General features: G+C 54.3%; 1 protein-coding gene across 2 annotated transcripts; it reads right to left on the reverse strand.

The window, feature by feature from the left end:
* Positions 1-3,922: 3,922 nt before the first annotated feature.
* Positions 3,923-17,646, reverse strand: Mgst3 (microsomal glutathione S-transferase 3). 2 transcript variants are annotated; one of them, XM_026409510.2, is made up of 6 exons: positions 17,539-17,646; positions 8,751-8,874; positions 7,774-7,847; positions 7,049-7,106; positions 5,139-5,211; positions 3,923-4,167 (listed from the first exon to the last, which is right to left on the reverse strand). In XM_026409510.2, exons 2-6 carry the CDS (start codon positions 8,865-8,867, stop codon positions 4,031-4,033), a joined length of 459 nt encoding a protein of 152 aa, XP_026265295.2. In that variant the 5' UTR covers positions 8,868-8,874; positions 17,539-17,646; the 3' UTR covers positions 3,923-4,030. The 2 variants fall into 2 exon arrangements, with proteins under 2 accessions (XP_026265295.2, XP_026265296.2); XM_026409511.2 differs by lacking the exon at positions 17,539-17,646 and adding an exon at positions 17,032-17,265.
* Positions 17,647-22,576: the final 4,930 nt, after the last annotated feature.

Genomic DNA, 22,576 nt, shown 5'->3' on the forward strand with positions numbered 1-22,576 from the left:
CTAAGTGAGCATGGGTGCAGGCCAGGTGTGGGCTCCCTCCCTGGTTCCCGTGTCTGCCGTGACAAGCTACCACACACGCAGTGGCTTCAAGCAACACCGTGTGTCAGCTTTCAGCTCCGGCGGTCAGTTCAGAATGGTCTCATTTGCTGGAAACCAAGGAGTCGGTGGGGCTGCCCTCCCTCCGGAGTCTCTCGGAGACTCCAGGGCTGGGATGTGGAACATCCCCCAGAGGGCGTGTGTTACAGACGGGGTCCCCAGGGAAGCCACAGGACTTCAGTTGATGGGGCTGGTAGAGGTCCTGGGTCACGGGGTGTGTTCCTGGGGACCCGGGGACCTGGCCGCTTCCTCTCCTGCCTCCCAGCCACGCTCTCCTCCGGGACAGCTGCCTCGGCACAGGCCCAGGACAGTGCAGCCAGCCCCTCGGGGCCGAGCCTCCGACCCAGTGAAGACTCATGGGCTTCACACCTGTGGATTGAACCCATGAAAACTGTCTGTGTCTTGGGGTGCGGCGCAGTGGCGCCGTGTGTGCCTAGCAGTGCAGGGCCCTGGGTTTGGTCCCAGCACCTCACAGACCTGAATCTCTGCCAGCCACGTCCAGGTGGTTTCCTTGTCATAGCCATAAACAACGCAGTGTGGGGACACCCACGGTGCTGCACGTGGGGGTGATGTGCGACACGGGAGGAAGCGCCAGGTCGCAGGAGAGGTCTGTGCCCTTTGCTGAAGGCACCAGCCCAGCGACCTGTGGACACTGAGAGTGTACTGAAGGCGAGAGCTGCCCCTTCCTGGGACCAGAGGGAACCTGCACATCTGCCTGGTGCTGCTCAGGGTGTCCTGAGCCCAGGCTCCTCCCCATGCATGTGCACTCTGCCGTCCCGGCTCAGCCTGTGGGTCTGGACCTGATCTAAGGAGCACGGAGTTCTCCACATGGTGCTTTAGAACAGTGGTTCTCAGCTTTGCATGTGAGAATTGCCCAGAGAGCTCTAAACACACCAAGATGTAGTTTAATTAATCTGGAGTCTGAGTTCCTAAAATGTTCCCAGGTGAGTTGAGAGGCTGAGGACCGCTGGTGTCAGAGCTGTTTTCTCCAAGTACGTAGCCACCAGCCACATATAGCTACTTAAATTTAGACTAGATAAAAGATTCACCTTGTTAGTTGGATATGGTGGTGCACACCTGTGATCCTAGTGACTTGGGAGGCTGAGGCAGGAGGATTGCAAGTTTGAGGCCAGTCTGGACCACTTAGATCCTCAAAATAAAAAGAGCTGGGGAGGTAGCTCATGGGTAAAGTGCCTCTGAGTTTAATCTCTAGTATCCAAAAAAAAAAAAAAAAATTGTCAATTGTTCTGGCCAATTTCAAGTCCTCAGTAGCCACCTGTGGCCACTGTTTATTAGCGCACAGGTCAAATTATTTCCATCATGTTGGAAAGTCCTAGTGCACAGTGTTGCTCAAGAGAGCTGAGCTCAGGGCTGGGGATGTGGCTCAAGCGGTAGCGCGCTCGCCTGGCATGCGTGCGTCCCGGGTTCGATCCTCAGCACCACATACCAACAAAGATGTTGTGTCCGCCGAGAACTAAAAAATAAATAATAAAAATTCTCTCTCTCTCTCTCTCTCTCTCTCTCTCTCTCTCTCTCTCTCTCTCTCCTCTCTCACTCTCTCTTAAAAAAAAAAAATCTTTAAAAAAAAAAAAAAAAAAAAGAGAGCTGAGCTCAGAGATGGCTCCGTCCTGATGAAGGAGGAGGGTACCTTAGAGGTGAGAGGGAAGTGGGCACTTTGGCAATCCTGTATCCAAAGTACATGTGTGAAGACACGCATTGAGTGTGCACATACTTTATATACAAGGAGATATGAAAAACTGTGTTCTATATGTGTAATGAGAATTGCAATGCAAAAACAACAAAAAACCCAAAGTACATGTATAACGACATGGATTGGCATGAGCATACTTTATACAAAGATAGGAAACACTGTGCTCTATATGTGTAATAGGAATTGTAATGCATCCTGCTGTCATGTATAAGTTTAAAAAATTAAAAAAGAGGAAAAAAGCACTCCCAGGAAGGCACGGCTGCTGGCTTCTGCTGAGTTCGCCAGCAGGTGGCTCCCGTGTTTCCACGCCTGACTGGGCTAGAGCCCAGCCCCTGGTCACATGACCCTCCCTCTCCCACTACAAAGGGCGCAGGCCTTACTGTTCTGGCTTCAAGTTTAGTCCTAGCCAGGCGCCAGGCGCGGTGCACACAGCCACAAGCCCAGCTGCAGCAGAAGGGTGGCAAGTTCAAGGCCTGCCTGAGCAACTTAGCGAGGCCCTGTCTCAAAAAGGACTGGGGATGTAGCTCAGTGGTAAAATGTTCCTGGTTCAGTTCTCAGTTTAAAAATTGAAAAATGAATTGTAGCCATGAAGTATTACTAGCATACCAACTTAGAGCCGGGCACGCTGAACCTCAGAGAAGTTGAGCGACTTGTCCGCAGGCACACAGCTACCCATAGGTAGTAGGGATTAATCAGGCTTTTCTAGACTGCTGTGGTTGGTTTTTTTCCATCTACAAAGCTCAGAATGCGTTTCCCTGTAGAAGCAAGTTGACTTGGGAATGTGTGGTGCCAACAGCTCACCTGCTGACGGTGATCAGGTGGTCGCAGGGTCTTTTCCGTCGTCTTCTCCGTAACGTGAGGGACGGCTTTGCAGACAGGGCTGCTCCCTATTGCGGCCCTCTGCCGCTGGTTTCTGCCAGGCCTCGGGGCTCCCTAGAAGAGCTTTCACTGGGGGCGCTCTGTTCCTTATGGAACCCCATCTGCGTCCTTTCTGCAACAGCCAACGTGACCAAGGTGGACCAAGGAGGGTGCTTTGGAAACACACACCTTCTCTGGCCTCCCTGCCGAGGCCTGGCGTCAGCGGGCGCTCTCCAGCCTCCCGAGGTGCGCTTCGTACAAGGCAGGAGCAGCTCGGGCTTGTCTGCCTCACCTTTTCCAGTGAGGACCCCCACCCCACCTACCATTCACCATACACAGGAGCGTTGAATGTAAAAAAGGGTAGATCCAAGTGTGGCAAACTCATTTTTTTCTTCGCTGGTGAAAATTTCTTAGGAACTGACACTAGAGCACACACTGACCTGGTCCAACGCCTAATTGAGTGGTAAGGGCCCCACGTGGTCACCAGGCCAAGGCTGACCACAGCACTCGGTCACCAACTCGGCCCCAAAGCGTAAGCAGTGGGGCGGTGGGCTGGACATCTCGTGGACCCCAGCGTCGGGCCTGTGTCCACACTCTCCCTGAGCCCTCACAGGTTCTCAACACTCGGAATGTGGCCTGAGCCGGACAGCGGGTCTGGAGGCCGTGTCCTGTCAGTGGCCCCGTGAGTTCTCGGGTCAGTAGTCACACTCTGCCCACTCGCAGCGTCCTCTAGGTCAGCTGCACCCATGCAGTCAGGTCTCTGTACTCCAGCACGTAAGGTGACATTCTCCCTCTTAAGTCCCACCTTAGATCTAGTCTATTGCTTCAGTTGTTCTTGAGCAAACAGAAGCACTCTTTTTAAAAATATTTTTTAGTTGCAGTTTGGCTTAATATCTATCTTTATTTCTATGTGGTGCTGAGGATGGAACCCAGTGCCTCGCAGAGCTAGGTGAGTGCTCTACACAACCCCAGGCTCTAGAAGCACTCTTCAACAGAGGTTCTAAAGACCTTACTTTAATTATCAGTGCAGAGTGATGAGATCACGTGTCCTAATGGAGCTGGGAGAGAGTTCGTTGTTTTCTCACTGCTGTGCGTGACTATGAACATTACCACGGTCGGACTTTTCCTCAGCTTTACAAGCTGCTTAGGAGTCTGCTGGCAGGGGAGGGGGATCCTCAATGCCTGGGGCCCTTCTCATCTAGGAAGCACAGGCTGGTCCTGTTGAGAGGCTCAAGAAGAAACGGCAAGTCAGGAGGCTGAGGTCTGAGGCCGAAGCCAGATAAGTTTTTATTATATTAAAAAAAAGTAACTGGAAGTGAAGGTAAGTCACTCAAGACGAATGAGTCCTTAGGTTCCTGTAGCTCTTCAGTGGCAGCATTTGGACCCCCCTCCCAAGCCAGCTCTAACCCAGCCCAGATGCTGGAACGCAGAGCACACGGTGGTGCCCATCAAGGCAAGGAGCGCGAAGGAGCCCACTGCACCGCGATTCCGCTTGCTGGGGTCTGAAAAAGAAGAGAAGAGAGTTTCCAGGATGTCCACAGGCCACTCAGTGACGGCATCCGGGACGATCCCCTGGACAGCCTGGCCTGAGGTCGGCCAGCCCCAGGCTGTGGGTCTGTGAGATGCTGCAAGAGGAGCCAGGGGACTCAGGAGAGTGGCGGGAGGGAAGCAGCTGTGCTCCAGGGCTCTGGGAGAATCTCCCTCTTAAAGAGTAAGTGCAGCCCACATCCTCCTGGGTCCCCGAGGGCCACCTGCCTCCTGCAGTGTGAGAGCAGAGGCAGGTTCTGCGGTCACCCTATGTCTGTGCTTAGCAGCTGGGTGACTCACAGTCCCACTCTTTCTAAGCCTCAGTTTTTCTTCTGCAGAATGAGATACTGTCAAACACAGAGTTGCTATAAAGTTAAATAACATGCAAAATAGCAACTGGCATATGGAAAATCATTAAAAGTAAGTTTAGCACTAGACATGGTGATGCACACCCGTAGTCCCAGGACTGGGAAGTCTGAGGCAGAAGGATCACGATGAAAGCTGGCCTGAATGACTTAGGCCCTGTTTCAGAATACAACTGCAAAGGGGCTGGGGATTAGCTTAGTAGCAGAGCACTTGCCTAGCACGTGCTAGGATCTGAGTTCCATCCCCAGCACCACACACACAGATGTTTGTAGCCAGCACAGTGGTGTGCACTCTAGTGTCAGATACTCAGGGGGCTAAGGCAGGAGGGTCACTTGAGACCAGCCTAGACAACATAGACCCCCGCTTAAAAAAAAAGCAGTCCCCCAATGATTCAAAAATTTTAGTAAAATTAGAAGAGGCCTTTCACCTTAGTCACTCAGCTACTTCCCCTTTTCTTGGGTCCTGATAAGGCTGGGGTGTGGCACTGTAGAGAGCTTGTCTCTGTCCTGGGTTCCATGCCCAGGCTGCCCCCACCCTCACCCCCACAGTCGGTTTCCTCGCAGATGCTGCGGGTACTCACCTCCCGTGTAGTAGCCATAGGCATAGAGAACTCGTCCGATGATCCAGACCAGGCCCAAGCCAGAAGCCACCCGCTGCGAGAGAGCAGAGTCAGGGTTTGTGCTCAAGAAGCACTGGGCCGTGATGACTCTGGGTGGCCAGGGTATCCCCCCACCCCGCGACCTCAGTTCTTCTGTGACCTGCTGATGGCCTGCAGCTGAGGACCAACCTTTTGCAAAGGAATCACTATCCCAGCCTGGAAACCTGGGGCCACAGCTCAGGGGAGGACAGGCAGGCCCAGGGGAGCCAGAGAGGGACTGACCAGAGGGCAGCCCCGTGGTCCCCAGTGTCCCCTGCACTCCACCTGCAGCGTGCTGTGTCATCTCCAGTGACGCCACCACAGGAAGGGGGCCGTGGGGAAACAGCAGCAGCACACGAGGGGCGGGGCTCCCAGGAGAGGGGGAGAGGGTTCGGGTTATGACCTGAACAGGGGCCCTGCAGGGAAGGCCTCCGTGCCCCCAGTGCCCTGGAGGAGGGAGAAAACCATGCACGAGGACCTTCCATCTGGTGCCGACCAGAAGGGGGCCCAGGGTGTGGGCAGACGCTCAGCACCTTCCGACTGGCAGCCAGCACCGTCCGTGTGGCAGCCTATGATGTCAGGGTCATGGTTAGTTGGAGTGGTTTTGGACAGAGTCAAAAATCAGCAGGAGGATGGACACTGCGATAAAGGCCCAGCCTCCCAGGTCAGTGCCCGCAGGCTCTCAGCCTCTGCCGGGCCAGGCCTCACTGGAACCTCCATGATGGCAAACAGGGTCGTCACAAGGTCGACGCTGTGCGGGGAGCAGCTCTAGGAGCGTCCTTAAGAACTGAGCACTAGGAGTGGGATTTAGGGACGTGGAACAGGGATGGGCCGAGGGGACACCAGGTGAGGTCATGCTGGAGAGACAGGGCTGTCCAGACGGCCAGTCCAGCCGCTTCCTAGGAATGGGGACCAGAAAGACGCACCCTCCCTAAGAGACACAAGAGCAGCTAATGTTTCTTTTAAAAATAAGAAACAACAGGCCCTCCGCTCACGCACTGCAGCAGTGCCTCTGGCAACCCGTGGACAACCAGGCCGTTCCCAGATGGAGGGCTAGGAGGGCCTGGAACCAGGATGTGGGGCCGCAGCTCAGAGAAACTGACCCCTGGAAGGCAAAGCCCAAATGGCAACTAACTGGGTTTACGTCAACTTCTGGAGGCAGGGGTGTGGCCCAGGCTGCCGTGGAGGCCTCCACGGCGGTGTCCGCTCTCACCGCGGCTCTGCCGCCAATCCCTGCTCCTCTCCCTGCTCCAGGGGCCTCATGCAGCTCCCCAAAGGGCACAAGCAGGCTCAGCCTGGGGAACAGCCTTGGTCTCACCCTGGAGAAGACGGAGTCTGCTCCCTCACTGAGCTCTGCTTCACCATGGCCACCTCTGCAAGACCCTCCTTCCTGACCGCCTGTTCAGGACAGCCCGCCATGCTCCCTCTTACCTCCCTGCTTTGGCTCTGTGCACTAACCACCACCTTTTAGCACCTTCTAGCATGCCAGGTAATCCACTTAGGCTGCCTACACCCCAGTGAGACTGGCTCTGTGTCCTTCACCGCCATACCCTGGGTGGTGGGCAACTCGCTGTGGGCATGGGTGAACGTGGACGTGGAAACGCTCACACTCGCAGACCTCCTAGAATCAGGCTTGAGTTCAAAGTCTTATTCTTCTATTTGGTGGCTGAGCTCATAAAAGTTAAATAGTGTCCAAGAGTCTTTTCCCTATCTATAAAAATGGGGGAAAGACCATGTACTTTAAAGAACTTTTAAGAAATAGTTGAATTTCTTTTAAGTGCATGGTGCCTGGGCACTGAGACTCATCCAGGGAAGGAAGCAAAGGAGGCTAAACCCAAGTCCGTGAAACTTACCGGGTGGTAGACACCTCCAACTGCTAGAAAAAACAGGAAGGGAGGGTACATTTCCAACCTGGAAGACACAGAGATAACTTTTAAAAATTGCCCTGTGTGGGGCTGGGGATGTGGCTCAGTGGCAGCGCGCTTGCCTGGCATGTGCAGGGCTCTGGGTTCGATCCTCAGCACCACATAAAAATAAAATAAAGATGTTGTGTCCACTTAAAACTAAAAAATAAATATTAAAAAATTCTCTCTCTCTCTTAAAAAAAATGCCCTGTGTAAATATGCCACACACAACCAAGAGACATTTCCATTCTTGTTCTCAGGTCAGAAATCAGAGTAGACATGAACACTGAAAGAGGGAGAGGCCCAGCCACAGACCCCACCCTCTTCTGTGCTGGATAGGAGCAGAGGTGACTCAGAACACATGGGCGGAAGGAAGGTCTGCAGGTCAGAGTGGGCTCCTCTCCCCGCTGTCTGGGCCAGGGAGGGCCAAGCTCTGTGTGGACGGGTGCAGAGCTGCTGCTGGAAAGACTCCAGAAACCTCGCTGTTGGCAGAGCTCTGGACTCTGCTTCCTGGCCAGTCCATTCACACACGATTTCTTAACAGTACTGGGCATGCAGTGCCCATGACCATGGTCATGGCTATCGCTCAGCAAACACCAAGCTCTGAGGGTGGAGGTGTCCAGCCCAGATGCCCACCCTGCCCGGGCTCCGACACCCCGCAGGGCCACACTCACGTGTTCTGGTGGGCTCTCTGGATGCAGTTGAAGAGGTGCCCGTTTTCAGGGTCTGTGCTGTACATGACAGGGTACTGTGGGGAAAAACACACATGGCCACGGGGAGATGAAGTTCTGAGAGTTAAGATCAACTTAAAAATAATGCCTCCTAATCATCACCTACTGATGGACGACCACTGGATTTCTACTTAACTATTCTCAGCAACAGAGTCCCAATCTCGGAAGTACATTCCATGTGTCTATTAACCCTCCAGGAGTGCACCTCAGAGCTAAGCTTGCACAGGGACAGGGGACAGGAGCGGCACGTAACAGACTCATGCTTCACATGGGTGTCTGCATCAGTGTAGGTCTCGGGTGCGTTACAGACGCCCTGGGGATGCTTCTCCCGAGATCATCCATCACCACATCTTTAAGATTTCCCCCAGTGGGGACACAGGTGTGATTGAGTGTGAGAGTTTTCATGCAATGTCCACTGGAGGAAATGGAAGAAACTAGATATGGAAAGTTTAAAAGAAGCTCCAATTAGGGAGTCCAACTATAAACAGAGACAGACATCTAATTGCTCATCAGGGACAACTTCAGACATTATCCCTTGTAGATGAGCCGGAACCAAAGGAGGTGTTTAACACACCCCCTGCTGTGCCGGACAGTGAGCCTGGGCACAGTGGCCCCCTTCCCCCTTGGGAAACAGGCAGTCCCTTGAGACATGGTCCCGCAGTGCTGCCTGGAGCCCTGTTCAGGAGACACAGTCTGCCCAGCACGGCTGCAGCGAAACACCCTGCCACACCTGCGCCCTGGTCCTGCTGCAGAGAAGACCAACAGTACTAGTGGACACTGCCTCCCAGCAGCTCCAGCCTCTCTCCTGACACTGAGGAGCTGGGTCTCCTGAAACAGCCCCCAGCTGTCCCTGGCCGCCCCCCCTTCCCCTGTGCCTGAAGGTGAGTCCCAAGGACCCCCAGCGCCGGCTGGCCACTCACCTCCACCTTGTACTTCTTGCGGGCCTTGCCAACGTTGATGGCCAGGTGAAGCACCATGACAAAGCTGGCAGCGCCAGTCAGGAGCACAAAACCGTACTCCTTGGACAGGACGGCCATCGTGATTCTGTGGAGGGGGTATGCACACGAGGCCCCGTCAGCGCGGGCCTCACAGCCACGCACACACACAGGCCCAGGAGACGCTCGAGAGGCCACCAGAGCAACACCCACCACATGCCCGGGTGCAGCTGCAGCTGAAGTCGCAAGCTGAACGGCCCGTTCCAGGACTCTGAAGGCAGGGCTGCGCTCCCCAGCCTATGAAGCTGCCTAGAATATGGGCTTGGCAGCTCCGGGGAACCAGGCTGCCATCAGATCACCACTTCAGAACTAGCCCCAGAAAGTGTTTGAGTCCTTTGACTTTCTTTTTTTTTTTTTGGGGGGGGGGTACTGAGCCCAGGGTGAGCCACATCCCCAGCCCTTTTTATTTCTTGCTGAGTTGCTGAGACTGGCCTTGAACTTGCTTCCTCCCGGGTGTGCCACTGCACCCAGCAGCAAGAGACTCATCAGGAATTAAAAACGGATGTTCACAACTGCAAATGCAGTCTGCTAGGTGCTCACTCCTGGCAGAAGTCACTCTGCTCCCTGCAGGAAGGTACACGTGTGGAGCATGAGCTGGTGGTATACGCACAGCAGAGTCAAGAGGCACCTTGGAAGGCAGGGGATCGACAGGAAGGGGGAGCCCAGCTAGGGCCAGCATGGATGGTTTGCAGAGGACTGTGCCATCAGGGGTGGGGACAGGGGAAGGGCTCGGGGCAGCAAAGGACCTGCTCTCCCTGCAGGGCTCCTCTACTGGAGCTGCGGGAGACCCTGCCCAGGAGCCAGGCCTGGAAGGAGGCCTTAACCTCCTGACAGCAGTCACGTGCTCCGCCCTGATTTCTCAGGCTCCAGGGCATGGAGTGGAGGTCCCCAGCCCCCAGAGTGCCTGAGTGTGTCAGCACGCAAAGGAAGGGGAGGGCAGCCCAGTGCAGGGTGCCCACCCAGGCAGCCCCAGCCACACCCTGGGCTGTGTGGGCCCTGAGCATCCTGTGGAACACATGCATGTCGCTGATGGCACTGTGTTGATGACATTCCTGCTCTGTGTCATCTGCAGCCCCCCCACCCTTTTTTGAGTTTTAAAATGAGTTTATTAAAGAATGTTCTTAAGAAGGCATAAATTTTTGATGTGTCATTAAAGAAAAGGTATGTTTCTTCACGCTGTATAATAAAGGTAATGTAAGAGAATAGTTATAAGCTTCTTTTTGCTGAAATTCTCTGATAGTACAGTGTAGTCATTTATGCAATGCTAGAATAAATTTTTAAAGTTTCTTCTTTGCTTCTCTTCAAATAGTGATGAATAATAACAGAAGATGGCCTGAAAAAGTCAACTTTTTTCTATTCAGTCTGTAGTATTGGAGCCAGTAATTTTACCATCACAGGCTACAATTTTCACTTTATCCACTTTAATAAGTTCTGTCATGTCTCTGAATTCAACATCATTCAATGCAAAAGCCCACACAGCATCGCAGAATCTGTTTGTATGTAGAGAGCCCCTGAAATTGACTGTTCCTGACCCTCTGCGCCAATGCTGAATTTATAGCCTTATCAAACTGAAGAACTTGAGGGGAAGTGGCGGGGTGACCTGCTGAGGCTGTGTGAGCTCACCCAGGCTCTCTGATGACGACTGTTGGAGTTTCCGTATAACTGAAACGCCGTGGCTCATGAGGAAGAGACTGCTTTCTCTTCAGGTTTGCATGGATGTCCTGCGGGCAAGGCGCTTCCAGATGGGGAACCCACAGACGTGTGCCTCCAGAAGCCTGGCTGGAGGTGCCCACGTGCTGACCACCTCTTCTCACCCATCTGCAGCCCTTTTATAGACGCAACAAGATAAGGTTCTCAAGGTGGAACCAGGGTCAGACCTTGACCTCTACCCAGCGCTGGACACAGTGCAGAGGCTGCGCCTCCGACTCCTGCAGCTTTGCTTCCTACAGATCACAGGCTCCTGAACACTGAGGGGCGGCTGCAGTGCCTGCGGCCAGCCCTGCGGCACCTCTCCCGTGGCTGGCCACTCGCTGACACAGAGAACAGGGACGATGGCTCCTATTTCTTTTCTTTCTTCTTTTTAGTAGTAACTTGCACAAAGACAGAAACCATAGAGTGCTGCTACTCTGTCTTCTAGATCCCTGTTTCTCAAACCTCGGTGGCATCGAATCACCTGGGCCTTGTTTGGATGCACCCCACTCCCAGGGGTGTCCTGAAGACTGTGCCTTTCTAACAAGTTCCTAGGTGATGCTGATGATTTGGGTCAGGCTCCACATCTAATGTGGCAAATTTCTGTCACTATTTTGGACACAATAGGTGGTGACTCTCTTTATCTGATTCAACCAGAAGCAGAGCCTCATCTTGGTGATCACATTCTGCTGAGCTCTCGGAGGCTCCCAGGGCACCTTTCTCCTGTCGTGTCCCTGGAACATGATGGTGGGCTCCGAGGTCCCTCTGCAGAGCCACCGAGATGCAGCGACGCCCGTGCTCCCCGGAGACCAGTTCCTTCCTTCAGCTCAGGCAGGGCTCAAGGCTGAGCAGGCAGTACGATGGCTCAGTTTCTTCTGAGACTCGTTTTGCAGCCTAACTTGTAACAGCCACTGGGTTCCTGGACCGCTCCTCACAGTCATGGCCACCATCACCAGACCAGACTCTCCACAGTCAAAGGAATAGGAGATTAAGGGCCCCCATGCTCATTATGCTGAGCTGACCTGGGGGCCCACCCCATCTAAAACCAAGGATCGGGGGTGCCTCAACTTCTCCTGACGTCAAGTGGGAGGCTACGTAAGGATTTAATGGGGTCACCAAGGAGCCTCTCGTGGAATTTCCTCCCACCTGGCAGAAATAGTGAAAGGGGACAGAACATCACAATGTGTGCTCAGTGCCCAAGTACGAGACAGTCCGTAAGGACTCCCCACACGCCGGGCGCTCAGCAGACCTGCCAGTGCTCCTCGCCCTCAGACGCCCTGTGTGGCAGTTACTGCCCTCACCCCTTTACACGGGGGGCGCTGAGCACGGATGGACACCAGTGTTCACGCTCTTGGTGTCTGGACCAGGCTGCTGGGCTTGCCCCCCACCTACAGGCTGGATGGCTCCTCCCCGACCAGGAGCAGGGGAGGGCCCCTCTGTGGGCTTCAGTCCAGGACAGTCCTGCCACCTGGTCCTGGGCAGCTACTCCCAGAGCAAAAGGAGAGGGACACAGCCTCGGTGGCAGCCCAGGGGAGGCCAGAGCTGGCAGGGGTTGGGGTACTTCACCCGCGGGACGGGATCCGAGGCAGGGCCAGGCCTGCTGCGTCCCTGCAGCAGGAAGCACTTTTTCAGTAGAAGTGTCCTCCTCCTGACGGATGGCCCTGGCTGTCGACCAGGACCAAGAGCAGCTTCCCCGCCGGATCCCATCTTAGGGAGAAGCTTTCGCTTTCCACCATCCACCGTGATGTAAAGGAGGCGGAGAGGTCACTTTAGCAACTGATTATTAGGGCAGAATACTGAAAACAGCAGCACTTCTATTTTAAAACTTTTAACGCCTGTCAAAGTATTCATTACTTCCAAACATTCCAGGTGGGGGAAGGAAACCAGGTGGGGCACAGGTCCTGGGGCAGCTGCCCGGTGCCCAGTGGGGCCTGGAGGTCTGCGTGGGGTGGAACCCAGGGCAGCAGCTCGAGTGAGGCCACAGCACATGGGGCCGTGAGCCACAGGCACCCTGGCAAGGCCCATCAAGGATGGGATCCAGATGATAGGGAGGCAGTGCTGGTGTGACCCCAGTCACCCTCACCCAGTACTGAGGGTTGCGCGGGGTTTCAGTGAGGCCGAGGCTGCTCCTCTGGGAATCTGCTGATTCTCCCGGGGACCTGACTCTTCTGGGGCTCTGCTGGGCCTGACCTGTAATTCCCGGGCCGCTGCTGGCCTTATCTCCTGGGGCAGGCTTCCTTTGGGCGCAGCAGGGCGAACCCACAAGGCTTCCTGAACTCCCCTGTGGGAACACTGCCCAAGGCCAGGCACCCTCCACTTCACCCGCGTCCCTCTGCCTGCCCAGCAGGAACTCCCAGGGCACCGCCCGGGTGGTACCCGGAAGAAAAGGCAGGCTTTGTGGATTTAGGGACTTGCCTCAACAACTGTCCCCACAAGTCCCGTTCCGGCACAGACCTCGTAGTAAACATCACTGGAGCCTTCGGGCCACACACAGACACCAGCGTGGACACCAGTGACTTCTACTCCCTTTGTGATCTTGTCTCCTCAAACTGTGCTACAGGTTTTCAGCCGGTGTCTCTTACCCTAACGTACCTGTGGGAAGGGGACGAGGACACATCCCCTCTGCTGCCCCACGTTTCAGTGTGTCCTCGTCTGGTGCCTGTGCTGTGTCCCACTGTTTTCATGTAGGGCACCTATTTTACACGGCAGAGTCGACATCCCTGTGAGTTCCCCGTAGGAACGGCCACTCAAGGGCTGGCTGACCACGAGAGATGGCCTTCTCCCAGTCCCTGACCCCGGCTGGTTCATGAAACTCTGAGGGGACTCGGGGGCCCACCAGTCCACTTCAAGCCTACAGAGCAACAGGTCTCCAAGTGACCTCCAGGTAGGGCAGCTGACCCTCCCAAGCCCAGGTGGAGATCAAAGAGAAATGCAGGAGTCGGAGGGAAGTGACCCAGAAGCCGGCTGTCCCTGGGATTTCTCCAGTTCTCCCTATAGCTTCAAAATGCAGCTCTGGCTCACTTCCACACGACACAGAAGGAGTCTGTTTCAGTGTCAAACCTTCAAATGACTGTTAGACTGAAAAGGAATAAAAACCTGGTGAAAAACTAACTCTTCTCCTGCGGTGGCTTCGCGTATCCCAAAGACAGTTCTCCAGGGCGGTCAGTCCTCTGAGCAGGCACCATCCCTCAGCCAGCAGGCAGGCCAACAGCGGGCGCAGGGCATGCAGTGGTCCTCCGCCCCCGTACCCTGTGGTTCCTCATCAGCATGGCGGGCAGAACACCTCCCATGGACTGTGAGCGAGGAGGCTGGAGACCTGTCCCTCGGGCGGTGAACACGCTGCCGTCCCATGTGCTCAGTTACACAGCCACAGCCTGGCTGTGGAATCCGGTTCAGATGGCGCTGGAACCCCAGCCTGGTGGTGAGCCGTCGGGACCGGGGACGACTGTTTGTTGCTCTGCTGGGCGGCGGGAGGGAAGGATCAGGGCCAGGGAGTGGCCTCATCTGGGCCTCTGGAGCTGGGTTGTGACAGGGCTCGGGACACAAGCTGAAGGGAGCCGCGTCTCCCCTGGGACCCGCGAGCAGGTCTGCTCTTCAGGGGTTCAGGAACATGGGATTTGTGGGAACACAGAGTGAAACCCAGCTTCCCTGCAGGCGTGAGGACAGTTTCCCCAACAGGTGTCCATGCTTAGGGCCCTGTGACACCTAACCTAGAAGCCCTGGGCCAGGCTAGCTGAGCCGCCCATGGGATGGGCTCCCAGAGGCAGCCCACTGGGTGCTCCTCAAGGTCAAAGGTGCAACCTCAGAGGGCAGGGGGGAGAGGAGAGAGACTGCAGGACGTGCAGGCAAAAAAAGAAAAAAAAAGCACCATTATCACAAATTTCATTAAATGAAGGTGACTGGATCAACATGGTGCAGGACACACTTCACCCAGTGGACGCTGACCCCAGTGTCCCAGCCTAACACCTTCTTTAGCATTTCCTCAGAATGACTGTTTCCAGGACTCACTCTAGGAATGCAGGGCGTCAACGCCCATCTGCTGTGACACTCCAGGCAGGTGTGGGTGCAGAGGCGACGACATGGGATCATAAAACGAACGTGACAGATTGGGAAGAGAGCCCTGAAGGACACCGCCAATGACATGTCGGGACATGTGTAAGGACAACAGCAGGTGCACCCAGAAAGGGTGAAGGGAAGGGTCAGGTCAGAGGAAGCATGGGAGGAAAATCCATTACTGTAGACACCAGTCAGCACATTATTCAGGATGGGTCAAACCCACTGATGCTCCGCTGGGCGGCGGGAGGGAAGGATCCCTCTCACAGCATCTCTGTGATACATTACTACCCCTATTTCGCAGATGAGAAACTGAGCATCCGAGAGGTTAAATAATTAACTCAAGATCACACAGCTATTACGAGCACAGCCTGGATCCACAGTCCCTGGCAACCTGGCTGCAGAGTCTATGCTCCACAGCTTTTCAATGAGGTTGAAGAGCAAGTCTGACAACATCTGACCTCTTTGAAATATCTCCACCTCCCCTGACCCTCTCCTAAGCATCAAATAAATTAATAAGAAGAAAGCTAATAATTAACTCCAAGCCTATGACTGATTAAAGCCTGAGATGTTTCTCATTGGAAACCTTGGGAAGGACTGAGAAAGGGACACTTCCATTTTATTGTCTGTCAGCCCTGGGCGTGTCAAAAGGAGCAGAGATCAGAGGCGGGAAAGCACAGGTCTGCGTGAAGCAGAATGCCCAAAGCTGGCACTCCATTGTGACATCAGGATTCCCTTAACTGTCACAACTCGGGAGTCCTGGGGGGCGCTAAGCTGCGACTTCCAGCCAAGAGGAAGTCTTGAATGAGTCACAGTGACACACTTGGATTTTCCCACTAGAAGTGCAGGCAGAGTGCAGTTAATTCTTAGCAGATGCTGCATCCCCGCTGGGGTACCAGCCCCCCAGGGAAGGACCCGCCTAGCCGCTGGCCCCTGCCTACTGCAGCCTCCACATCTTCACACCTGACTCCACTAGGAACAAGCTTGGGCCCAATCATTTGCATTTCTGAAGAATATGTCACTTCTTAAAAAAAAAAATAATAAGTGGGACTAAGGCATCAAGATCTTAAAATCCGTGTTCCAGTCAACGAACAGGTCAAGTTTAGGAGGTGCTCGGAGGACAACAGGGAGACCTGTGAGGTCCTGAAAGGTTTCTGCAATCGCATCTGGGAGATGGCACAGTTCTTCTGTCCCCTCATTGCTGCATTCCTCCCCACAGGCAGGCAGGGAAGTCAGTGCTGCAAGAGATTTTGTTTTACACAGAAATAATCTACCTGCTAACTGCTGGCTTCTTGTTCAGGAGGATGGCATGCTCATAAATAATACTAATAAATTCTATTGCAAAAATAGTAGCAGCATATTCTTCTAGACAAATATTGCTTTAGAATGCTAAATGGTTCTGGGTCAATTGTGGCCAGCAATGGTGCTCTGAATAGTCAGAATGGGTAAATATAGGGACTGGGACGTTTCCGTACAGTGAGATGTGCCGCATGCAGTGAACTGCTCTTCCTGCTGATCTCACCCCCTTACCCAGACCGCCAGGGGCTTCTCAGCATCTCTGGATAATGGTAGAGTGCTAACCTCCAGGTGAAGAGGTCCCCCTCAGGACGATTTCTCCAACTCCAGGCCAGCAGGAGGAAACCAAATATGGGGGAAGGCTGCCGTTCTCTGATTTTGTTCCCTAATCTACAGAAGCCCCTGGAGTGCAGTTTCTATGCTGGTCACAGTATCACTGTCATTTTATATATAGTAACATTGGTAAAAGAAAAAAAAATCACTTGACAAAGTTTTCTATTTCTGTAACATTGTGTCAGGAGGGAAGCTTAACAAAATGTCTTCCCAGGGGTGAAAGTATTTGTTTGGATTCTGGAATGTTTAATTCCTTATTTAACTTCTGTATGTATAAACATTCTTAATTCTGAGAGAGATAACATTGTTGCATGTCTAAGTTCACTAAAGTAAAACATGCCTGTAACTCTGACTAAAAACCTTGGGTGCTTTCCAGAAGGCGCCAGGTGACCTGCAGACTTCCCAAGACACCTCGCTCCAGCTCCCACCCCCAAATCTGCAGCAATTCTGCAAACCACACCTAGGCCCACAGAGTACACGGCCAGAAGCGCCCTTCACCCTGGGCTAGGGGACTAAGTCCCAGGGCCCAGTACTCCTTCACCCCCTCTGTCCTGCTGTCTGCTTTTCTTCTCCCTTCCCACCCTCACTGTCTCCCAGGCTATTCGTAAATTCGTGACTCCCAGGGAAAGTATTAGCAGAAGCCACAACTTCAGGCAATGACTCATGAACTAGTCTCCAGTCCCTCCCAGCGCCCCACCTCTGTGGCTCCCGGCCTCCCGGGGCGGTGGCACCAATTAAGCAGGGCACGTTTCTGAACTTCAAAGGAGAGGAATGCAGATCCCCCACCCACCTAGAGGGGTCTCCTGCTCTAGGGCAGCGGTAGGAAATGACCCACCTACAGGTTCCAACACAAATGTTCCAGAGTCGGACAGAAGACAATTCCCTGGAGGATGTCCCCGAAGGCTCCTAGCAACACCTCGGGCTGGCGCCGCGCTCGCAGGCCCTTTAGAAACCAGCGCTACCGCTCAGGCCTCACGGCCAGCTCCTCTGCGGTGCTGCGCTCGCCCTTCGGTACCAGAGCTGATTTGGCCAGGTGGGAGGGGGCTCCAGAAGGCTGCACGGCCGAGGAGAGCCGGCGAGGAAACGACGGAGCCGGGGAAGGGTTGACCTTGAGACTCCCCCTGACTTAGAGGCCGGGCGTCGCTGGGATGCTCCAAAGCACTCCATCAGGGAGGGATCAGGGGGTGGAGAGCAAAAGGCATGGGATGCGGAGCTCAGATCTGGTAAGGAAGCGGGCGGAGGGCCCGGCTCAGCCCCAGCGGCGGGGACGCAGGCTGCGCCCAGTGCAGACCCCCAAGTGTCCCGAGGGCCGGCCTCCCGCAGCCCCAGGTGCGGCACTCACCTGGGTCACCTCCGGAGCTCTGGTGCAGACCCGAGCTGCGCAGCGCGTCAGGGCGCGGCTCCGGCTCTCGGCTGCGCCGGGCGGGGCGAGGGGCGGGGCCTCGAGCAGGCTCCGCCCCGCGACCACGCCCCCGGTCTGGACCCAGCGGCGGGGCTCCCTCCTGCCCCTGGCTGCCCACGGACGGCCCCTCCGTCCTACGTCCGTGCGTCCGCTCGGTTCCCCGCGCCTTCGCGGCCCGCTGCTCCGCGCGCCGTCTTCGCGGGTCGGGTGTGCAGAGCGGTGGCGCGTCCGTGGTTTCGCCCCGCAGGGCCACCGTAGCTCGGCGCCGGCCACCCGCGGGACGCCCGGGGACGCAGGGCGCGTGCGCGGGAGCTGGCGCGACCTCGGGGAGGCGGGCCCGAGCCTGTCCCCCCCGGCCGGGCTCCCGAGTCCGGCGCGCACGTCCGGGAGGACTCGAGGGCCCCGAGCGCCTGCCCTGCCGCTCCGCGGTTCCAGCTTTGTGTGCTTTCTCCTCCCCGAGCGAGAGCTTGTGTTCAGGGTGCCGGCGAGGGTTAGAGGGCTTGCTCTAGTTGAAGGTTGGACGCCAGAGAGGGGCTGGGTGCGTGGCGCAGGCCTGTGGTCTCAGCGGCTGGGGAGGCTGAGGCAGGAGGATCGCAAGTTGGAGACCAGCCTCAGCAATTTAGCAAGACCCTGTCTCAAAATAAAATACAAAAAGAACTGGGACTTTGGCTCAGTGCTTAGCACTCCTGGGTTCAACCCCTCGCACCCCACAAAGTCAGCAAACCGCAAAACTGCTGCGTCATCGAGGGAGATCTTATTCCCCTGCTGACTGTGGCACAAAGAAAAACCGCGGGGCGGTGGAAGGCAGGTTGGAGAATTAGGAGAATCCCGGCCTCCTTTCCCAGATAGGCCTGTTGGACCACAAACAAGCACCTTCTTTTAAGTCTCATTATAAAAGTTGTCTTTGTTTATTGTAGAAATTTTGGAAAATATAGGGGAAAATAAACCAAGAAGTTCACACACACACACACACAATGGAGTCATACTCTCTGTACTGTCGTCTGCACTGTCCAGAGGCAGAGAATCCCTTTCCTTTCTTGAGTGTTTCATTCCGAAGATGGGCTTAGCAGTGGCTGCAGGTCTCTTCCTGGCCAGGGTGAACCCCTATTCTTTCCCACTACGGGGTACAACTGTGCAGGAAAGTCTGCGTGCATACTTCTGGCGATTTCTTTTGCCTCAGTTTCTTTAAAGAGCAATTTCTGGGCCAGGAAATGCATTTTGATATCTACGGACAACATGTATTCCTGGAAAAGAGAATCTCCCCTGACCCTGGGTATGGAATCAGTTTTCATGTATTTCCAAGTGGGAATAAGACCTTTTCCGCAAGCTGTTGGGAAGTTCCAGTGCAAGGGAGGTGGAGACACAGCGTCCCATTAACAACCACGGGAGCAGGGCTTGGCTAGGGCTCAGCAGCTGCTCTGTCCGACTTGAGACTCCACCCACCGTTAGTTCCTTCTCAGTCACAGTCCGGCTCTGCTTGGAACCTCTCCAGACTGCTCTTGTACAGTCACCACTTGCCTCTGAACTCTCCGTGGGCTTTCAGGCTCTGCTCCCTCCTGGTCCTTTCTGCTCTCCTTCACTGGCTCCCCTTCCCTTCCCTGCCTCTGGAAACCTGTTTGAGATTCTCGAGGCACGGCCCTCCAGTTCTGTGCGCCCTTTGGTAGCTGCAAGGCGCTCTCTTACTGATCGCATCTATTGCTGGGACTTGTTGGTGGTCTAGAGCCCAGATTCCCTCCTCCTTTGGGAGAATCCCTTATTTCTGCGTCTTCTTTGAAGGCAGTAGCCACTGAATCTCTGAGGTTAAAGGGCCAGTTCTCCCTCTTCCCACCCTCAGAGGAGGTAAGGGGGTGGGCGTGGGCCTTGGGGTTTGGCAATCAGCTGTTCAGTTCCAGGACTCGCCCCTCAAGAGAATCAACAGCAAAACGCAGACATTGGGAGGACTCATCAGTGATGGGCAGTGGGGACCAGGCTTCTCTGACAGTCCTTCCTGACCACTCCATTAGGAGTTGCAGCCTCCCTCTTCCCAAGGCACTCCTTAATCCCTTTTCTTGTTAATTTTCCACCATCTTAGGTATTTTTTATTTAGTTAACTTATTTGCTTATCATCTGACTTCCCTACTCAGATGTAAATGACACAAATGTACCCAGTCTGTCCACTCACTGAAGGCAGTAGCCACTGTATCACTGAGTGCCTGGCATAGGGTGGGCGTGCGGTAACTCCTTGTTAAGGGAATGAATGAACGACTAGCCCTCTGCACCTCCCTGGGTTTTGATGAAGCCTGTGCCTACAGCCAACGCTGTGGCCCTGACAGTCACCTGGGAGTTCTGCCTGTGAGCCAGCCAGCAGCCAGTCTCTGCTTCCTGCAGGTGCTGTCTGCATTACGGCTCCTCCCCAGGATGCCCTTGGTCAAGGTCACATTGGTTACTGTGCTGTCAGACTTTGTGGGCATCCACAAAGAAGACAGGCTTGTGGGGGAGGTGGGGTCTGGACCTTGGTCGGACATGAGATACACACTTGGAAATCAAGACACAGAGATGGTGTTTGAAGTCACCTGCAGCCAAGGGCATCATCTAAGAAAGTACCCAGGCAGAAACCCGCACTACCCCTTGACCTTTGCTCCTGGACTTGGGAATCCCACTGCTCTGCCACAGACCCCAGCATGGCCATTGCTGAGCTGTGTGACTTTGGGAAAAATCACATGTTTTCTGAACATATTTTGCGTTTTTATCTGTAAAATTAGTATATTAAGACCAATGCTGCTGGGTTCTCGGGAAGGGAGCACAGAGTCTGGGCCTCCTGGAGGCAGTTAACACGTGGTGGCTTTATTATTGCCAATTCATGTTGATGGCACCTCAGGATAGTTCCTGTGGGTCCTCTGCCTAGTTCCACCTTAAGCCTCCTCTGCTTTGCACAAGTACAGAAGTCTTCCAACTGGTCCTCCTTTCAAATTTCACCATCATTGCCACCACGGCTGTCTCCCTAAAGCAGGTCTCTTTAGTGGCCGTGACCAGTGCCAGTGGGTGAACCGCAGACTCTCGAATGTGACATTTCAAGACCTCACCAGTGTGGCTCCCAGTCACTTCTCCAGAATCCTCTCGTTTGACATGAGCAGACGTTTGTTCCGTGTCTATGGGATGCCAGCTCTTAATTTTCCTCGTTGGATCTCAGCCTTTGCCCCTCTACCCTGCTTCTGCTTTCCTGCCTCTGACCATTAAAATACCTCAACAATATCCTGAATAATATTTGTACTTTGTCCTGAAACTATGGTTAATCTTTCATAATTTGTAGATCAATTCTATGAGTTTAATGGCTAGTGTGAACACCACAACAATGTGTGCTTTTACAGTGGCATGAAGTATTGTGGTGGGGGCCCTCTCCCTATTTGATGCCTGACATCATAATGCACGCTCCACGTGGCTGATGGTGCACATCAGGAACAATGTTCACAGTTTAATGTTCCTTGGTAGCTCAGAATCAGATCGTGGACCTCAAATCCTTGGGTGTCTCTTGCCGTGACCCAGTGGAGCCGTGGTGGTTAACAGCATTGTGTATGGAGCTCCGGGTGAGCGTCAGGACTTTGATGGGCTACTTGCTTGTTTTATCCCAGCAGCAACCCTGTGCCACTCCCACTCGAACAGATGAGAAACGTGAGTGAGTGGGGACAGCTTCATTTGGATGAAGACTGGCGTCACGTTGATGCCTGACCATCACCGGGTTTAGCACTGAGAGTCCTGCACCCTGGGAGTCCCCCCAGTCTTGGACAAGCCAGAATTCTTGGTCACTTTGCAAGTCCAGCCTCGGTATCCCTCTCTTTTTAAAAAGGCGATAATGATAACAGTGATGACCATTTCCGTGGCTTGGGCTTTGCTGGTCTTCGGCCATCATTACCTCATTCGCGGATGGATTGTCCGAGTTGGGAGCTGTTTTGGTCACTGTGACCAAAAGATCTGACCAGAACAAGTAAAGGGGAAGGTTTATTTTGGCGCATGATTTCAGAGGTTCGTCCACAGTCGGCGGACTCCACAGCTCTGAGCCAGAGATAAGGTGGAACACTGTGGCAGAGAGGGTGGCGGAGGACAGGAGCCCAGGACATGGCACCTGGGAAGCAGAGGGAGAGCCCCTCCCACCAAGGAGGAAGAAACCCCAAAGGCCCAGGGACCCCCTTCCTCCAGCCACACCCTACCTGCCCACAGCTGCTGCCCAGGTAACCTGTGTCCGTGAATTAATCCACCGGTGAGGTTACCCTCCCATAATCTAATCATTAAACCTCTGAGAATTTGTCTCACAAATGAACTGTTGGGGAACACCTCGCATCTAAACCCTAACCAGAGCTCTTTTTATTTAAAAAAACAAAAGCAAAAGAACTTTGTGTGTGTGTGTGTGTGTGTGTGTGTGTGTGTGTGATACTGGGAAACTGGCCCAGGGGTGCTGAACCCCTGAGCTGTGTTCCCAGCCTTTTTGTCTTTTGACTGTTATTTTGAGACAGGGTCCCACTATGTTGCTGAAGTTGACCTCTCTACCACGCGGCCTGCGCAGTGGTTTCATTAATGAGGTTCTAGGCATAAAGTTAGTTAGACGAGATCGAAATAAAAACACAAGACTCAATTACCTTAATTCTATTGCTAGGTCCGAGACGGCTCCCCTCTCTGGTTCGCTCCTCTAGCCGCCCAGCAGGGCAGCAAGGATTACTCAGGGCTAGCAGGAGAGAGAGAGAGAGAGAGAGAGAGAGCACGCCGGGGAGTAGCCTTTTATTAGGGAACCAGAGATTCAGGGGAGAATTCCATCCAATGAAGGTTGAGGGGGGGGCTGCACTCCAAGGTCAGGGTCAGCGATTGGGTCCCCGGGGTCAGTGGTCAGGCACACCCCCACACGGATGGGCTCTCTCATCAGGAGAGGGCCGGGAAAAACTTCGACATTTGCCAAAGTGCCTCAGACCCTCAACGGGAGGCACCCGATCACGTGTGAGAATGGCTCCCA

The sequence above is a fragment of the Urocitellus parryii genome, chromosome 9 (genome assembly GCF_045843805.1).
Source record: "Urocitellus parryii isolate mUroPar1 chromosome 9, mUroPar1.hap1, whole genome shotgun sequence".
NCBI classification, from domain to species: domain Eukaryota; kingdom Metazoa; phylum Chordata; class Mammalia; order Rodentia; family Sciuridae; genus Urocitellus; species Urocitellus parryii.